The sequence below is a fragment of the Larimichthys crocea genome, chromosome XXII, assembly GCF_000972845.2.
Source record: "Larimichthys crocea isolate SSNF chromosome XXII, L_crocea_2.0, whole genome shotgun sequence".
Lineage (NCBI taxonomy): Eukaryota > Metazoa > Chordata > Actinopteri > Sciaenidae > Larimichthys > Larimichthys crocea.
The window spans coordinates 1,814,049-1,833,529 of record NC_040032.1 but is presented as its reverse complement, the minus strand read 5'-3'; the positions used below and the strand labels follow the sequence as shown (position 1 = coordinate 1,833,529).

General features: G+C 41.9%; 1 protein-coding gene across 5 annotated transcripts in view; it reads left to right on the top strand.

Annotated features, from left to right (window-relative positions):
- The first annotated feature begins 1,849 nt into the window (after positions 1–1,849).
- Positions 1,850–19,481, top strand: part of LOC104929938 (pecanex 3) — a 30,247-nt gene continuing 12,615 nt past the window's right edge. Inside the window, exons 1-18 of one of the 5 annotated variants that reach the window (XM_019253190.2) lie at positions 1,850–2,291; positions 3,316–3,803; positions 4,655–4,863; positions 4,953–5,058; positions 5,287–5,326; positions 6,073–6,168; positions 6,417–8,168; positions 13,453–13,582; positions 13,937–14,106; positions 15,151–15,208; positions 15,316–15,457; positions 15,605–15,762; positions 16,057–16,210; positions 17,491–17,523; positions 18,259–18,430; positions 18,557–18,667; positions 18,786–18,877; positions 19,002–19,111. In XM_019253190.2, coding sequence (XP_019108735.1) covers positions 3,651–3,803; positions 4,655–4,863; positions 4,953–5,058; positions 5,287–5,326; positions 6,073–6,168; positions 6,417–8,168; positions 13,453–13,582; positions 13,937–14,106; positions 15,151–15,208; positions 15,316–15,457; positions 15,605–15,762; positions 16,057–16,210; positions 17,491–17,523; positions 18,259–18,430; positions 18,557–18,667; positions 18,786–18,877; positions 19,002–19,111 — 3,686 coding nt within the window. In that variant the 5' untranslated portion in view covers positions 1,850–2,291; positions 3,316–3,650. Of the gene's footprint in view, positions 3,804–4,654; positions 4,864–4,952; positions 5,059–5,286; positions 5,327–6,072; positions 6,169–6,416; positions 8,169–13,452; positions 13,583–13,936; positions 14,107–15,150; positions 15,209–15,315; positions 15,458–15,604; positions 15,763–16,056; positions 16,211–17,490; positions 17,524–18,258; positions 18,431–18,556; positions 18,668–18,785; positions 18,878–19,001; positions 19,112–19,481 lie in introns of all 5 variants that reach the window. The other 4 variants (XM_027273356.1, XM_027273355.1, XM_019253191.2 and 1 more) reach the window with 4 other exon arrangements.

Below are 19,481 nucleotides of genomic sequence, written 5' to 3'. Positions count from 1 at the left end.
ATGGAGCTGAAGGTCTAAGGACATACAGTCAGGTCCATAAATATTGGGACATTGACACAATTCTAATCGTTTTGGTTCTACAGACCACCACAATGGATTTGAAATAAAACGACCAAGATGTGCTTTAACTGCAGACTTTCAGCTTTAATTTGAGGGTATTTACATTCAAATCATTTACATTCATTTGTATATGAGCCTCCCACTTTTTAAGGGACCAAAAGTAATGGGACAATTGGCTGCTCAGCTGTTTCATGGCCAGGTGTGTGTTTTCCCCTCATTATCCAATTTACAAGGAGTAGATAAAAAGTCTAGAGTTGATTTCAAGTGTACTGTTTGCATTTGGAATCTGTTGCTGTCAACTTTCAATATGAGCTCCAAAGAGCTGTCACTATCAGTGAAGCAAGCCATCATTAGGCTGAAAAATCAAAATAAACCCATCAGAGAGATAGCAAAAACATTAGGTGTGGCCAAATCAACTGTTTGGAACGTTCTTAAAAATAAAGAACCCACCGGTGAGCTCAGCAACACCAAAAGACCCAGAAGACCACGCAAAACAACTGTGGTGGATGACCGAAGAATTCTTTCCCTGATGAAGAAAACACCCTTCACAACTGTTGGCCAGATCAAGAACACTCTCCAGGAGGTAGGTGTATGTGTGTCAAAGCCAACAATCAAGAGAGGACTTCACCAGAGTGAATACACAGGGTTCCCCACAAGATGTGAACCATTGGTGAGCCTCAAAACAGAAAGGCCAGATTAGAGTTTGCCAAACAATATCTAAAAAAGCCTTCACAGTTCTGGAACAGCCTTCTATGGACAGATGAGACAAAGATCAACTTGTACCAGAGTGCTGGGAAGAGAAGAGTATGGAGAAAGAAAGGCTGCTCATGATCCAAAGCATACCACCTCATCAGTGAAGTATGGTGGTGGTAGTGTCATGTTGTGGGCATGTATGGCTGCCAGTGGAACTGGTTCTCTTGTATTTATTGATGATGTGACTGCTGACAAAAGCAGCAGGATGAATTCTGAAGTGTTTCGGGCAATAGTATCTGCTCATATTCAGCCAAATGCTTCAGAACTCATTGGACGGCACTTCACAGTGCAGATGGACAATGACCCAAAGCATACTGCGAAAGCAACCAAAGAGTTTTTTAAGGCAAAGAAGTGGAATATTATGCAATGGCCAAGTCAATCACCTGACCTGAATCCGATTGAGCATGCATTTTACTTGCTGAAGACAAAGCTGAAGGGAAAATGCCCCAAGAACAAGCAGGAACTGAAGACAGTTGCAGTAGAGGCCTGGCAGAGCATCACCAGAGATGAAACCCAGTGTCTGGTGATGTCTATGCAGTCCAGACTTCAGGCTGTAATTGACTGCAAAGGATTTGCAACCGAATATTAAAAAGTGAAAGTTTGATTTATGATTGTGAATTTGTCCCATTACTTTTGGTCCCTTAAATAATGGGAGGCTCATATACAAATTGTTGTAATTCCTACACCGTTCACCTGATTTGGATGTAAATACCCTCAAATTAAAGCTGAAAGTCTGCAGTTAAAGCACATCTTGGTCGTTTTATTTCAAATGCATTGTGGTGGTCTGTAGAACCAAAAAGATTAGAATTGTGTCGATGTCCCAATATTTATGGACCTGACTGTAAGAAAGAAGAAGAACAGGTTCACATACATTCATAAAGCAGGCCCCTGCTGGTGCTGGAGACCTGGTATGCAAATAGCCATGATATTTATTTATTTATTTATGCAGCAAGGTGTTATTTATAACGAATGGCATTGTCATATTTTGACATATTTGAAATAAAAAGAGTAAAATACCCTCCCCGTGACGTGCGTGCACGCGGCCAATCAGTGCCATGGGAATCTCTCTCTCTCTCTTTCGCTCGGTCTCTGCGCGTGCGTGCGTGCGTGCGCGCGCGTGTGTCAACTAGTTGTTAGCTAGCGCTAGCCACTCAGCTAGCTCGTTGAAACATTTGAACACAGGCTCCGTTTTAAAGCCGAGAAAACTGCTGTGGTTCATCACCGGAGAGGACCCCCGTCCCCCTTCGCGGCATTGCCTCTCTACGTTTAATGCCAAAGAGGATGAGGGACTTTGAGAAAACGAGGAGAAGTTAGTCAACGCCGACCAAAAGTGAAGCTCCAGCTTTTTTTTTTTTTGGACACTAGCCTCTGCTCGCTAGCATCCCTGAGAAGGAAAGCTCTGAGATTTTTTTTTTTTTTTTTACAAGGACTGGATGCGGAAGGAGGGTATGAGGCAAGCTGGGCAGCTAATGCTAATTGTAAGCTATGCTGGGATCCAAATGTGCGAAACATTTCACCGCGAGCACAGTTATCAAATCTACCGAGCTAACCGAAGCTAACATTAGCTAATGACGAGCGACTAACGTCCACCTTAGCGATTAGCCGTGCTAACTTGTTGTAGGCTGGCGTTACATGGAGCCGGTTAACGATCGGGACATCACCCGGGTTTGAAATGTTGATATATGCGGCCTAGCATTAGCCGGCTGACTAGCGTCGGGGCTATCTCGGTGTTGTTGTACGTTTGTCAGGAAGTTTGCAGCCGCTGTCGATCATGTTGTCATATTCAGCGAGGTGATTTGAAGTCGGCGGCGATCGAGCGGGTCGAGCTTTACCCACCACAAATGCACAGGCATATTCGTGAGCTAGGCTAAACTGTGTGTTAGCTCGCTAATGTCAATCATGAACTTAACGTAGCTGGCACATTAGAGTAGAGAGTTTGAGCTCTTGTCTGAAATAAAATATATATATCAGCTATGTTGTGTGGCTTCCCTGATGGGTTGGTTTGGTTTGGTTAGGAGACATCTGCTGACAAACGTTTTTAGTCTTTGTGGTGTCATTCAAACCTTCTGATTAAAAATATATATGGTTAACGATTATTACCGAGATCTGACATGGAAGTGATGTGTGTGGTATGAAATGATCTCCTTTAATGTTTGACTTAAATGCAGTCACATTGACTCTGTGATCTTTTGCTACATTGGTTCAGGATCAGCTGGAAGTCAAGAGGAAACAATCTGGTTTCATGATCATCATGCGGGATGTGAGGAAGTGAAGTAAAACAGCTAGGGAGATACTTTGAAAAGTGCTGATCTCAACAACTAACATGTGCATGTGGACAGCTGACAGGTTTCTACATTGTTTCCCCTCACATAGCGATTTTCAGTGTCATTTCATGAACAGATAACTGCTTACCGCTCACTTTTTCCTCCCACTGAAAGTTTCAGATCATTTTAAAATGTAGCTTCATGTAATGAAACAAACCAGCTCTGATCTTTCTTACAGATGAATGTTATTTCATACATTCAGTGGGTTACCAATTTGCCAAAAAGTCACTCTCCTGATTACCCAACAAGGATTGGGCTGGGGTGTGGCAACGTTGGTGCAGGGAGCGATCACATACTGGCACAAGAATATGCAAGGACTCTTGACCTCAACTGAAGTATACATATCCAAGACACAGAACTATTGTCCTTGATGAAACAGTCTTGGTTAACCTGCCATCCCCAATGGAAGTGCCATCATAGACACAAGATACTGTGGCTCGGACTGCTGCACAGTTTCTTGAGCTACAGCCTCGGAAGAAGCTTTTCAGCTTTTGGTTGAACTTGAAGGAGGATATGGGTTCCCAAGCTCTTCAGATACTACGGCAGGGCGTGTGGGCTTCACTCACAGGAGGCTGGTATGTGGACCCCCATCAGAGCACGTTCTCCAACTGCTTCCACCTCTACCTTTGGATATTCCTCCTGGCCTTCCCCTTTCTCCTGTACATGGTGAGCATATTTTCACAACAGGCTGACTCCAATTAAATTTAAAGAACTTTTACATTCAGGAATAATAACAATTTTTCAGATGTTATCTAGCAGAATTTCTTCTATTTAACGGACAGGACAGTTGCACAATGCACAGTTGACACATTAGGTGAAGGGGGAACCACAGCATTACCTCATGTTTAGTTCTCCAACAATGTAAACTGTATAACAGACTGTACAAAATGAAAGACCGCCATCATTCCTATGTTAACATTCAGTCACCAACTTCATGATGAGGGCTGGATCAATCAACACAAGTGAATAACTCAATCAAATGGATCTAAATCAAAGGAAATACATACAATACAACATTTACCTTTGAATCAGCCAGTTAGATCGGTTATAGTTGGACCAGGAAGTCTCTGAGATCTTGTGTACATTCACAGTTCACAGTGTGAGTAATAAATGTAACATTTGTCTTCTAGTTCAGTTCCAGATAACTTGTTTAAATAATATTGCAACACTTTGTTGTTTACAGTCTGCCTGAACGCATGTGGCGGCCCTGTGCACAGCTCTGTGTTAAATAATTGCATTAAAGCACAATTATTAAAAATAACCTTTTTAAATCACAGTGGTGCTTAGTCTAATGTTCAGGAGTCCAAACGCAGTCATTCCTCTTGAAGCTTCCTCTTTGGAATGAGCGATGGGGATTTGCTTTCATTATGAGAAGTACACAGTGCTCTGTTTAGTCTTTTTTTCCAATTTGCCAGCCATTACCAAGTCATTTCTGGTACTCATTCCTTGAGGTGGACTACATCGTCTAATTTTTATATTTACTGAGCTGCTGTGGTTATCTTCTCACTCCCTCTCAGGCTCTTCCTCCTAGCTTGGTGGTGGCGGGCGTGTACTCCGCTGTGGTGGCTGTTTTTTTCACAGCCATCAAGGTGGTGAACTACCGGCTCCACGCTATGTTTGACCTCGGGGAGATCGTGGAGAAGAAGCAGGCTTCGCTCACAGCTGAAGCTCCAAAAACAGAAGAAGGAGATGAAGGTTCAGGTCCCCATGATGTGAATCAGCACAGGTGAGAAGATGTGTTTTTTAATTTTGGAGAAAAGTTCTGAAATGACAGCGCTGTGAAATGTTCAATGCGTATGTGTAACTTCTTCACAGGGATAGTCATGTTGGCGTAGAGATGACTGTGTTTCGGAAGGTCAACTCAACACCCCCGGTGCGCTGTAGCTCCCAGCACTCTCTGTTTGGCTTGAACCAAGTGTCGGTGAGGATTACCATATTTTAAGAAGCATGCCTTTATTCTTTTTTTATTTTTAATGTCCTACGTCAAGTACGTCTTTAAACACTCACTCCCCTGCCAGTCTGCTGATCAAATTGTTTAAAAAAAATCCCACTAATTTCATGGCCTTGGTAATACATCGTATATTGATGTGAGATGACCATTTTTATGCGCTAACAGTTTTTATGTTTTTATGTTGTCCTCATTCTGCAGGAGTTCTTGCCACAGCTGGAGGATACAGGGGGCACTAAGGGTAAGTATCTGAATTTATGTTTTGGTACTGCATGCCTCAATAGATTAATTTCCACCTCAGTGTGCTGTACAGTGTTCAATACAACAACCCACAGTTCAACTAAAAATGAATGAATCATCGCAAAAAAACAAAAACAAAAAAAAACAGTTAGCAGTCCCAGGAAACAAACAAATTAGGTATGGCCAAGGAAGATAATCCCAGGTAAAGCCTCCCTCTTCTAATAGACATAGAGCATCTCTTGAGTTTTACCTCCCACAGTCCAGTCAGTGCTGTCGGCTCCAGGGAATGGCCAGTCTTGAATCCAGGCCGTTTGGTGGTGGGTCCACAGAGTAATTAAGTCAGAGGATGGAGTTGGAGCATAATCAGATTATTGTAGAGCAGGTGAACTATAAATTGGAGACTCTTTGGTGTTTTGCCAGGGCTTGGCAAGCTTTTTTTTGTCCAGCACTCTTGGGACCGACTCAGCCTGTCACTGCACAGTAAATGTGCCCTATTTGGTTTATAGCACCGGCATGTATCTATTCATTGATCACAAAAGTACATCTCAGTGTGACTCTCTGAGCCAAATTCCTCTGATAACAATAGTTTATAAAACATCATACCTGCGCAGATAAATCAGCCAAACCAATGAATCGGCTGACGTCTAATATAATTTAGAATCTTTCGTACGCACCAGTTCACGGTGAGTTTAGCTTTTGTTGAATATGCACGGTTATTTTTGAGTGATATCTTTCCCTTTACTTCAGATATCAAAGAGCTAATGCGGGAACAAGGGAGCAATAATGTGATTGTTACATCAGTTCACCGTGAGATCCTACGGCAGAGTTCCCAGGACGCAATTAGTAAGTCTGCTACTATTCAGTGACCAGAGATGAGCATCATACACACTGAACACTGTCTGCCCAGGCTGCAAGCATACCAATGTAGTATATATCCCATTGTAGGCATGGCTCAAGGGTAGTGCATTTATCCAAATGACCAATGAAAGAATTAAATCTGATCTGGGTCCTGAGAGGCAGATTTCAAATCCTCTGTGTTAAAACTTTCCAAAGTACACTTCAGTCTGATTTTCATTTGTCTTGCTGTACAGGGGCTCCCAGCGTGGTCCAGTCCTGCATTGCTGCTGCTCTGGGAGGGGATTTTCCCGGTCTTATAGGAATATCTGGAGTGTCAGGTGGATTTGGAGAAGCTGGGGACTGCTTGTCTATACCCCCTTCACCCTCCAGTCAAGAAGATGGAGGCAATAAAGAACAGTTGCAGGAAGTTGAAGAGTTACCAGAACAACTGTCTCAACACAATCCTGAGGACGAAGGACTGGGGGCTTATTCTCCCCTTGGCCCGTCTGCTGAATCTGGGAGCCTCGGGGATACTCCCCTCAGCCCCCTTATAAAGAGCAGCTTAAGTGAGGAGCTGAGTGAAAACCTCCTGGGGTTGGGCCTTGACCCCGTGGCATTTGCACCCGGGACTGAGCACCCTGGCTGCCGCAATGGGCTAGCACTAGTTGCTGGATCCACGGACAGCTGTTTCAGTGCAGGTGGAGCCACCACAGACCGTGAGACACTAAGCACTGTTAGCAGCTACCGCAGTGAAAAAACGGATTCAACTCAGCTGGAAAGTCCTTCGTTCAGCCAGCCACGGCCTGCAGATGGACAGGCTTCCGCCTCAGCACCAGCGCTGGGCTCCAACGTCCTTGGGCCCGCAGATGATCCATCCGGACAGGGTGGCAGTGATACTGACAACCTGTCAGACAGCGTGCTACTGCGTTCCCCTTCCAAAGAATTCTCCCTCAGCCAGGGTCTAGACAGGACGCTTGTTGAAGGAGAGGATTTGCCCCCTGTACTATGTGATATTGTACAGCCCCCTCCTCTTCAGAACTCTTCCCCTTCAAGTAGTGGCCACTCAGAGGTTTGTGATTTAGACCACAATGCCCCAGTTCCTCCTCTACCCCCACCTCGGCAGGCTAATTCAGTGCCCTCAGGGCTGGCCCTGGGTCTGGTGTGTTCTGAGCCTGCTTTGCCCATATCCTCTATCCCCTTTTTACTGCCTGACCAGTCTGCTCTGCAAGCCCAGCAGGTTGTGCGCCCTAAAGACTTAAAGCTGCTGCGGGCCAGCGGCAGTAGTGTGGGGCACAGGCCAGGCCGAAGGAAAGCTCCACGAAGGCGAGCCAGAGCAGGGAGCAGTAGTTTTGACTGTGGCTCTTACAGGCGTCACCACAATCATAGACAACACAGAGATTACATCCCGGTGCGCAACCGACTGGGCGCCAAGGCTTACAGTGAAAGTCTGTTTGAGGATTCCAGCGACGAGGACGATGGCAGTGACATGAGCGCTGGTTCTAGTCTGGGCTCTCAGCGACGATACAGCTCGGATGATGATGATGATGACGATGACTCGAGTTCCTCTACCTCCTGCTACTCCCCGGACCTCGCTAACACTGGCATTACATCCCCACTCCCATCTGCTGCTCAACTCCCCACTCCAAGGGAAGGGGATGTACCCGAAACTGCTGGCCCCTCACATTCTCGTGCTGCTCAGCGCTCCTCCAGCACAGCAAGTGCTAAGACTCATGCGAGAGTGCTAAGTATGGATGGGGCAGGTGGAGGCCAGAGCAACGCAGCGGCTCTGCCTTCTACTCTGCTTACAATGCCCTCCCCCTCCACCTCCACCCCAGCACCACGCTCTCTCACCATCTCCAAGTCTGATCTGGAAGCCCGCACTATTCACACTGATGGCTTTCCTGGAACTCACCATCATCGACTGGATTCACTCGGAGGTTCTTGGACCGGCAATCAGATGGCCTGGAGGGCAGAAGAGCTGGTTGAAGAGGGAGCTGTGGGAGGAGGTGAGTTGGTATAGCCTGATAATCGGTGTCCAGAAAGTGTATTTTTTGTTTTTAGGTGCAGGTAAATCATCCCTCCTGGGTTGGAGCAGTGATTTAGTATGTTCTGGAGTATCTAGTTGGGAGCTAATTGAACAAAAGTAACTTGACTAACAGCTGTGGAATCCTAAATATGAAGTCATTTATTGACCATAAATCAAAATGATCTTGGATCTTATCTACAAACATACAAAAGAAACTATGTTCCTTATTTTAGCAGTAGCCACTTCAGCTTTTAGTTGAGCACGTTATGAATTGCACCACATCTAAGTTTCTAACATGACCATGTAGAGTATCATCATTACTGTGGACAAAATGGGGCTAAATTAAGCAACATTACATGAGTCAAATGCAATGTAATATTATATTACAATAACATACAGCAATATAATATACAACAATAACCAACTGAAATAAAACGTGTAATCAAAAGATTTTCGTATTTTGGGGCAACTTGCTCTCAAAATAAATTTTTTTTGCTGGCTGTTTCTGTTCCGATCTCTGTTTCCATGGAGACCACAGGGTCTGACTAATACCTGGAAAACAAGCAGTCTCGGCAGTAGACTCCTATATGTAATGGAACCCAGTTTACTACTCCTGAGCCTTAGTAACGACCTAGCAACAGAGACGATTTCTAGTCCCAGCCGTTCTTGGAGTTTTCCAAACTGAATAAATACACACACATGAACACTAAACTGCCTTACTAGTTCAGTCTTTAGTGACTCAGTTATCTGGTCAAAAAGATAATTTTTCTGTTAGATTTAGCTCCTTTCCGTCTGTAAAATTCACATTCATTTTTAAGTTAACAGCACTGTATTTGCAAATCACCACACAGCTGATGGAGGATGTGATCCAAACATTTCCAATAACTCCACAGTGTTGTAAAGACCAAAAGTCAAAATGTGTTGAAAAAAGATGGATGTAATCATTTCCAAAAATATGTTTTTGTCTAATGAAATATTTAGCTTCTGTCCATATTATTTGACCTTTAGTCCTTCAAAAACAACTTTTTTTTTTTTTTTTTGTGCCCAATAAACCGTTTGATCTCCGACATGCTACACGCAACGAGGTACACACCTGTATAAACGAGGCGGTCTAATGGCTCCATAAAATACAGAATATTTATTAAAGAAAGATGAAAATGGAAATTCAGATGTATTGCTTTAGTAATAGTTGACTTCAAGTGTTCTTAGGCATATATATTTACATGTTTCAGGATGTGACAATGTGGAGATGGCAGAGTAATATTGTTAGTGATGTGTCAGGTGTGCTGTCATGCTGATTTGAGCATGTTCTAAATGTCTAGTTGACCAATTAGATTGCTTGGTTGCAGCTACTTGTTGTATAATTCTGATTATATATCTATTGAAGAGTGGCAAAATTGGAAGGAAACTAAAATATAACACGAATCAAGTGGTGGCAACTGACTGCATTCGTGTTGTGTGAACGTTTCTGCCTGACTGGACTCTGAACGTACTGTATGGAGTTCTTTTAAAAGCATGATTTAGTAGCGCTGTCCTTTTTAAGGTTGATCTAAGTTATGGATGTGAAAGTAAACATTTCATCGACTGACCTTAAATCAGTACCATCAAGTTCCATATTTGTGACTCATCCTTACAAACCATGAAATGAATAGAAAGCTTTTCTGGCTACTTAAAGTGTGTCATACTTTTGTAATGTGTTGAGAAACATTTCCTGTGACACCAGGGCATGCATGCTTCAGACTGGTTACTTGTTTTTTGTCTTTTTGGAGAGATAAGTCAACAGTGGCCTGAAGCCTAATTTGGGTTATTACCAGTAAATTTAAGATGCCAGAAATACCAAACATCTTTATTATTACAAGCAGCCTTGTTGTTGTTGGCTGGAAGCCGCATTAATACCTCGCTGTATAAACAAAACAGTTGAAATGGTGACAACCTTAAGAGGTGTGCTGTTTTTGGCAGACTTGGGGTGCTGCCTTGCTAAACACTGGCACTGGGTAGTAACGTTTGAGTAAGTGAAACAGAACACATACTCAAAAAGATAATCCCTGTTCTTCTTCTGTTTATTGTCTTTGCCGCTGATCTGAAGGCGGCGCCGGTCACTTTTTGTAATGAGAAATGGAAATTTGAGTTTCAGTATTTTACACACTTTGACATGCAGACAAAAGAGCCAGGGAATCAAACCACTGACCTTCTTATTGGTGGTCTGGTTAGTAGCCACCGTGCTGTTATACTATTGGGAGCTTGCATTGTACTAGACACTTTTAATTATCACTGGAACACACAGGTCGGTGTACCCGTACGAAGTAGTGATCCAAGAAAAGCACCACGAAGGAAAGTGTGTTTCCATGAGCCCCTCTGAGTTGCGCCTCACTAGTTATGTCTAATTAAGTCAGTATGTGCTTCAAGATTTGGTGCAATTGCCCAAACTTGGTTATTTACCGAATCCACAGTTGATAATTTGCCTAATTCCTTTGTCCATGATATTCCATTTCTCATTATTTATTGTAGAATTCACATTAGGGATGCCACAGTAAGGACATTTTCCCACTGGTTAATAAACTTGTAACAACGCTGGTGTTACCAATAGATTTGTTGATGGTGCTTAATATCCAGTCACCGATAATAACCGCTGGCGGGGCTCGGTTAACCACACACAATGTGTAGGAGACGACGACGACAACAACTCAATAAAATAAGAGCTTCCTACTGTAACAGGAGTAATGTATTAATGTACTGTGTCTAAAACTAACACCGACATCAGTAAATGGTGTGCTTTGATTTGTGCTTGAAGGTGTGTTTAGATGAGCAGTGTTGCTTCCACATTTTGTTGTGTTTCATCAGACAAAGTTTACAGATTCTATCGCTCATGTTATCAGATAAGCACTGGGTTTAGATTTGAATGTTGCCAAATAGGCTTTTTTCTCAGGCACCAAATCTCCCGTATTGTGTCCGTCATAGTGTCACAAGTAAAAAGACAATGGGGGTGGTAGACAAGCAGCATAAGTACGTATGCTCAAACACCATGTAATACCGGTAACACGGTCACACCACCAAGCTACAAGTTTTCTACCAATGCCTAGACATCAAACTTAGTTATGGAGCCTTTGTTTGTTGTGAAATAACAATACCTCTATTTCTTGTTATTGTAACATTAATAATGCCAAATTTAAAATATCTTGACTTTCAAATGTTTATCTTCAGTCATTTCCGACATTTGGGTAAATAGAACCAGTAAGAGCAAGTACAGAAGAGCAGAAGACCACTAAAAGAGCTGCAAAATTATAAAATCAAAATATATTGTTATATGTTGCTATGGCAACACACAAACATGGCACACAGTGATCATCTCACATGAATATTAGACCAGGATGAGACCCCAACAATCAGGACTGAACGCACTCCACGGTGTGGTTGAATATCAATATTGAGTTCCCTCATTGGAGATGAGTATCAAATCTTGATGATTCTGTTACTGTTCGCTTTTATTTGTACACCACCAAATCAAAACAATCTCATGACTCTGTTTCCATATAGAGCAGGTCTAGACTGTACTCTTTATAATATTATGTACAGAGACCTAACATTTTCCCAGTTGCCTTGGTATTGTGGTGCAACAATAAACACAGTAAAAATAAAAATGAAGTCACAAAAAGGAAATGGAAATTTGGGAATTGTGTACAGTGTACAAACCAATTATTGGCTTAATTGAAAACACATTTCCCGTTAATGAATCTGTGGGCTGAGGATTTATTTTCTTTAGCAAATGCAAAAAGACAAAAAACAGCCTACTATGCAAAACAGTCGGGCATGACAAATAAACACCTGCACCACATGTAAGGACGTCATCATTATGCATATTCTTAACAGCTCATGCAGGACTGTACGAGGTGCTACTAAATCCAACACACCCACTTCAAATTGCTTTGAGCACAGACGGGGCAGAGATTTCTGGTCCACTAACAAATCCATCTGTACTGTCTGACCGGTGTTCCTATTTTTTTTTTCATGCTATTTATATTAACAAGGCTAATCTAAATAACAGAAATGCTGTATAATATATTAATTTAACAGCACTACAAATTATACCCTCATTAAAAATGACCAAACAGCTGAATCAACCCCTTCATGGAGGTAGGGTTTCTTGCAGATAGATGTATCATTTCATGATACAGGACAGGGATCACTCTGTCACTTGAAATTGGCTCAGTGCAAGTTTCATGGGTGATCTGCCAGCAGTATGTTTTATCTGGAATGGTCCTGCACTATCCAACGCTTCATAAAAGTCGAAAAGGCCCCTCCTGTCAATCACACAGATGGAACAGGCTTAAAACCCACATCTGAACCACAAACTAAAGGTAATAAATAAACAGCATAGCATTTGGTGACATTGCTTATGAGCTGATGGAAAGACGACATAACAAAATTAACAAGTGATTAGTTACAGATCCAGATCTGTTGAGTCTCCCATGCCTTTTTTAAGTTCTGAAAAAAAAGCAGGCAGCCTGTACAAAGTGGAAACTGCAGCTTTCCTTCAAGAATGCAGGAAGACACTGAAGTCAATGAAAGATAAAATACTGCAGAGTCTTGAATGAATGTGTGTCCAAACTGGATCCAGGATACATTTAGCTGATGTTTCTCACATTTCAAACCAGAAACAAAATCCACTGAAACACAACAACAAATTTAAAAATCTATTTTTAATATTGTTTGTTTCTTATTTAAATCAATTCTTACTATTTTTAAACTGTGTGGTCAAACATTTATACATTGATGTCAGGGATTCGTGCAGTGTATTTTTAAGGAAATGAATACACATTATTGACAAATATTATGAAGCTTAAAGCAGCTTCAGTGACGACCTCCACTAACCAGTTCCCTGAATATATTAATTAAATCTTTATTAATTTAATCTTGTTTAATGGACCTTAACCTCTAATTATTTGAGCTCAGTAACTGGGCGTATTCTTTTCCACTACAGTTGATCACCATCATTAATGTGTTTATTAAGCCGTATTCTTGCTCCTGACATGGACTCAGAGGGGAATGCCATTCATGGATAGATGTAGAAGAAACAGTTTGATTAATAATTCAGCTTCATTTAGTTTGTGTTTGTAAATGCCTGATTTGTGTAACTATATTCTAAATGCATGTCCCTATGGCGATTGTTAGATATATTTGTCCATTTGTGATGCAAATGGTGCTTTGTATCACATATATCGACACTGTAATCTAACCCATTGATGTAACTGATAACCCTTCACCAGCCATGGCTCCAGAGGATGGGGGCAAACACGACTCAGTCAGCAGTGTTAAGAGGACCCAGGCCATCCGCAGGAGACACAATGCTGGGAGTAACCCTACACCACCCCCGTCGACCATGGGATCCCCTCCTAGGTTAGTCAACTAAGCAGAGTTAAATGATGCTTATAGCTAATGCCTTGTGTCAACTTAGCCCCATCTCTACCAATTGTGCACCAGTCAAAGTTGACTGTATGATGGGCATAAGAAGTAGCAGCGATTTTAAAATTACTACTGTGGTTTGGGGGAAATATTTCTGGAGATTTGTCATAAAATTAATGTCCTCTGTGGTTTTATAGAAATGAGTAATAAAACACTAATTAACAGAAATTACCACTGAGGGAACATGCCTGCTTCAGCAGGACAGATGGAGTTTAGGCTTAACACTGCCAAAATGACATTTTTTAGCTAATGTTAGAAGATGTTATGTAATACATTCTGTTGCTTTAGCCTTCAGGACCTCCAGCGGGCTCGTACCTCCTCTCATTCGCGGACCCGAACACTTCCCTCAGCCTTACAGTTCGCCTCCTCACTCCTGTTGCCCCGTAGTGGCATTCACGAGGCCTCCACCTTCGACGACACATCAGAGGGCGCGGTGCACTATTTCTACGACGAGAGCGGTGAGTCAGAGGTGTTAAAGGAAATACTTAGATAAGATACCACACCCATTTCTGTCATGTTTAAATATAAAGCTGGAGCCTGCTAGCTTATAGACTGGATATTTTTGACCGATTTCCTGGAATCATTTTATCATCGTGAGGTTGCTAGGCAATCAGGAAAGACTCCTTTGGAATGAGCCAGGTGAGTTGTTTCCAGTCTTTATTCTAAACTAAGCTAACAGTCTCAGCTTCATATTTCTTGGACAGACATGAGAACATCAATCTTTTTGTCTAACACTTGGCAAGAAAGTGAAAAAGGAAAGTCTATCCCCTAAGTGACAGTCATTTGTATACGAGCAATGATAAAAACAGTTTCTTGTAGTTATGTAACAGCAACATGGGTAAAGTTGATTTGTTAGATCATATATTATTTTGTGCATGTAAACATATGTATGTTTGCTTCCAAGTTCCAAACAGTAGCGGATAGAAAGAAACAGTGAGCCTCCGCACTGATAGATAGATACTAAAGATGATACCAAAACAGTATGATGCTTAGGTATCTCATATTCTTCAAATCTGTGTGGGTGAGGCGTGGCCCCAGTCGTCTCAGTCAGCATGGCATTGCACGGCTTGCTGCGTGTTGTCTTCTGGATGTTGTTTTACAGACAAACTCTTTCTTTGTGGTTTAGGAAGTAACATCTGACACCCCCTTGAGACAAACACAGCTCCTTCCATGGGTGATGGAGGGCGGGGTTGGGTGACAGCCGTTAAAAGTACCAAAAATTTAGAAATTTTGAAACAAGTCTCGAGTACTACAACGCTGTGACCACAATAATGTGCAGATAAAACACAAAAAACCCTCAAACTACTAAGAACAGAAACTGAAACAAACTTCAAGATAAAATTCACCATCAACATTGCCTCTTTTTCTACATTTGAAAGTTATTCTGTTTTGTACTTTATGGCATAAAAATAAAAGTTGAAAAAGCCAAACACAAACGTATCACCTGTTACTTCTACAAATGTGTCCTTGGATTGTCAAGTTGTCTTTCTGTCGTGCAACAGGAGTAAAGAGGTCCTACACATTTGGACCTGCAGGAGGTGGTTATGAGGATCCAGTTCAGTAAGTTATAAAGTTGTTTTTTTCTTTCCAGGTTATAATAACTTAGCTACTGTTAGAAAGCCGTGACTAAAAACTACAATTAATGCTCTAAACCCAAACCTTTGCAGGGAAAGGGAGAGGCAGTCCCAGTCCTCAAGCTTTACCTCCACTGAGGTCCAGGAAGGGGCCCCAGTCCTGTCCATGCTACAGCCCAGACCTGTGGTTTTACAGGGCATGCAGGTGCGCAGGGTGCCTCTGGAAATGCCTGAGGTTAGCAGTCTTTGATGTTTGATGTGGCTGATTATTCCACGTAGAAAGTCATGTCAGTATGTCAGGACTCTCTCCACCTCAGCGGAATCTATTACGGATTGTCTTTGTTGTTTCCTCCTCATAACTCCTCTTTCACTTCATCTGTAGTTTGATCTGGATCACGAGTCTCTACAAGAATCCCAGGAAAACACTCTGATGATTGAGGAAAAAGCTAAACCCAAACAATACTATCGCTTTTGGGTGCTTCCTGGGAAGTGGCTGAGGGTTCGATATGATCGATTGGCTCTTCTGGCCCTATTGGACAGGTAAGGAGGAGAGATGATTCAAAACCAAGCAAAGCATTTTGTACTCTGCTCCCTAATATTGACTAATAAAGTACATCTGAGCCATAGTTTAATCCCACCTTGTTCTTTTCTTTCTTTCTGTTCTGTGTCATTAAGCTGTGTCAAGCTGTGTTCTCTCACTGCAAATATGTATTTCAGGCCTAGATATGTAAGGATTTCTCTATTGAGGCATTAATAAAGTAAATCTTGTTCTTCTCCAGATAACATGCTCAGTAATCACAATTAAATATTGATTTCTCTGCTTTCTATTGCCAGAAACCGCCGTGTGGGAGAGAATGTATTTGCTGTGGTGCTGGCCAGTCTGGTGGCCTTCTTGGGGTTCCTCCTGCTGCTCCAGGGCTTTTTCAGGGACATCTGGGTCTTCCAGTTCTGCCTGGTCATCGCTAGCTGCCAATACTCCTTACTCAAGGTACCTTACCTCTATATTTCATGAGCAAAATTCTCATCTTACTGTTTATTTATTTAGTATCGATTTTGTTTCCATTACCAAATGTCTAAAGCTGGCCAGACTGTAAGATTTTACCAAAATAAACAAAATGTGATGATGTGAAAACATCGAAACTCCATATTTAATTAAAGACAGCTTATCAAATGTTGAAACTGAGAAAGTTGATCGAGTTTGGAAATCCTAAAGCCAAAGAGAAGAGGGAGCATCCAGCTTGTTATCAGCGCACAGTGCAAAAACCAGCATTAGTGATGGTATGGGTGTGCATTAGGCCGCATCCAGACAGGATCCAGGTCCAACTTTTGGAAAAACGCAGCCGATAACTCCCTGCGGCTGCAAATCAGACGCTCAGACCGGTCAAACTTTCACAGTCAGCTTGAAATGTCTGAAACTCAGACAACCTAGGTGGCTTCATGGACTAAACTCTGATACTCGTCCTGTTGTGTTCTGGCGCAATTTATGCTGCAAAATAATGACACAAAGAAGTTTAATTAGTTTTGTGTTTGAGAAAGAGACATAGAGAGGCAGACAGACCCACAGATTTGGTCAAGAGACATAGTTTTTTGGGGGCACATGGCAGAAACATTCATATCATTTTACAAAAACTAATTTCTCAGTTTCAACATTTGATAAGTTGTCTTTGTGATTTTACACAGGGGATTGACCTGTCATAGCATGGGTGCTCGCACTTTATCCACTGACACTGAAACACAATTTCCCTGCGGGGATTAATAAAGTATTTTTGATTCTGAATAATGCTGAAAATGGCTCAAACATACTGACAAAAAAGAGAGAGGCAATAAGAAACAAAAATACACCCACAGACGGCTGAGAAGATGTCAGACATTGTGGTTTGTCTAATTTGCTGTGAAGGTAAATTTTATTTGTACCGCAGCGCTGTCAAAACAACAGCGCCCACAACATGCAACATGCTGCTCCAATCATATTAAATCCAGCTCACCACAGTTTGTAACAGACTTTTGACAGCAGCCATGTTGGAAATCTGAGTGCAGAACTTCTCAAACTGCAAGACAAATGATCAAAATTTCCTACCAGAGATCCATCTGATGGAGTTAATCAGGCGCTGTGATTTTCCCTCAAACTGAGCATCAAACTACAACCGATCTGGTGGAAATCAAATTAGTGGCAATTTGTTTGTTTTCTGTGTCTTCATGCATTCTTTAAGTTTTGTACTGCAAATGTCAAACTCTATGAAACTGAAATTCCCTTCCTCTCTGTTCCAGAGTGTACAACCAGATGCAGCTTCTCCCATGCATGTGAGTACTGGTTTCACCTTTTCTTACGCTAAAACGTGCTCAAAGCACAGACTAAAACATTTCACTGAACGATCACAGGTCGATACAGTACTAGCTTTGAAAAACGATATTTCTTTTGATACTACAGTGAAAAGAAAAGCACACAAAATAGGACCAGCTGCATTTTTTTCTCACTGAATGTGTAATATTTTATTGTAATATATTACCCTATTTCTAGTAGGTTATTTCTCAGTCACCATAACTGTACTTAATACTCCTCTTTATTTTAGCAGTTATTTACAAACTACTTTAAGTTGCTCACCTTGCTTTTCTTTCTCTTTTTCATGGACACACGCTGACAGTTCACACCTTACTGCACACACACACCTTCTTGCTAAGTTCAGTCTCTATTTCTCTTTCTCTGTATCAAATAGAAACTGCAATGTTTTTATGAAGTTGCATTTCTGGATTTTTTCACCTGCAATTCTGAGACTTGTTGTTAAAGACGTAGCCTATCGTAAGCAGCGTGGTACCCTGGTCTGTGCTTGTAAAATAAATGTTGTATTCAACGTAATACTAGATCGAGTCTGTGTGTGTGTGCGAGTGTCAGTACTCTGTACCGGAGGAGAGCCGGGTGGAGATTGTCCACATATTGATTGTTAGATCGTGGCGTTGATTGTGGGGCTGTTTTTTTATTTTTCTTTGTTAAAATCCAAAGATTAATTGTAGCTTGTCTTTTTGTCATTTATTTACCAGGGCCATAACTGGATCATTGTGTACAGTCGGCCGGTCTACTTCTGCTTGTGCTGTGTGATGATCTGGATCTTTGACCTATCCGGGCGCTCTGGCAACCTGCAACCCTTCTCCCTCTATGGTGTCACCTTCTTCTCTGGACACTTCCTGCTCTGTGTCAGGGATATGCTCGTTGGTTAGTTTTTATATATGACTCTTTACCCAGCTGTGTAGTAGATGTCCAGATCACTGCAACACCTCAACAATGTCTGTAATGATGTTGGAGTGATAATTAATGGTTCTCCTTTCCCCCCCCCTGCAGTGTTTGCCTTGTGTTTCCCGGTCATTTTCCTGTTTGGGTTGCTACCTCAGGTCAATACTTTTGTGATGTGTCTGCTGGAGCAGATCGACATGCACATTTTTGGTGGAACCGGTAAGAACATGTCTGCACAGACAGGATGATGATGTAACCTTGTGAGAAATAAGTGTTATGGCACATGGTCCTTTTGTGTTGATGTTGTACCTGACTCTCTCTGTTTCTCTTTCCTCAGCCACTACCAGCCCCCTCTCATCTCTGTTTAGCCTCATACGCAGCATGTTGGTGGCTGCTCTGCTGTATGGATTTTGCCTCGGTGCGATCAACGTAAGTAGAACAGAGAGATTCTACATTAAATGAGGTGTTTTGTTGTGTTTTTATTGATGTGGATAGTCCTTAACCTTAACATGATGATGATGATGATGATGTTTTTTTGTTTTTTTTACATTAGGCACCATGGGGGGATGCCCATGTGCCAGTACTGTTCTCTGTGTTCTGTGGCCTACTGCTGGCCTTATCTTACCACCTCAGCCGCCAAAGCAGCGATCCTACCATCCTGTGGTGAGTATTTTGTGTTACATGTTGGCAGACATTGACAGTCCTTTTTGATAGATTATCAGCTAACAATTAGATGTAGAAACTACCAGGCCAAATATGAAATAGAGAATGTATTTTATACACTTTGCATAGTGTCACATGTTTTTTTTATTTTTTAGTGCCAAACCTGTTTTGTTATCTGTAATTATTTGGCAGGGCAGCTATTTTAGTCAATGCAGCCATCAACAAAGGCTGTTTAGTGTTTTTCTTACTTTATGTGTGGAACTGCAACATGAAACGAGTTTCATTTCTTCCATTTTAATCGTGCCTGTGCAGGCTTTGATGTTACACTTCAGCTTTTTGTCGTAGTTCTCATGGTCCCTTTTGGGGTTTT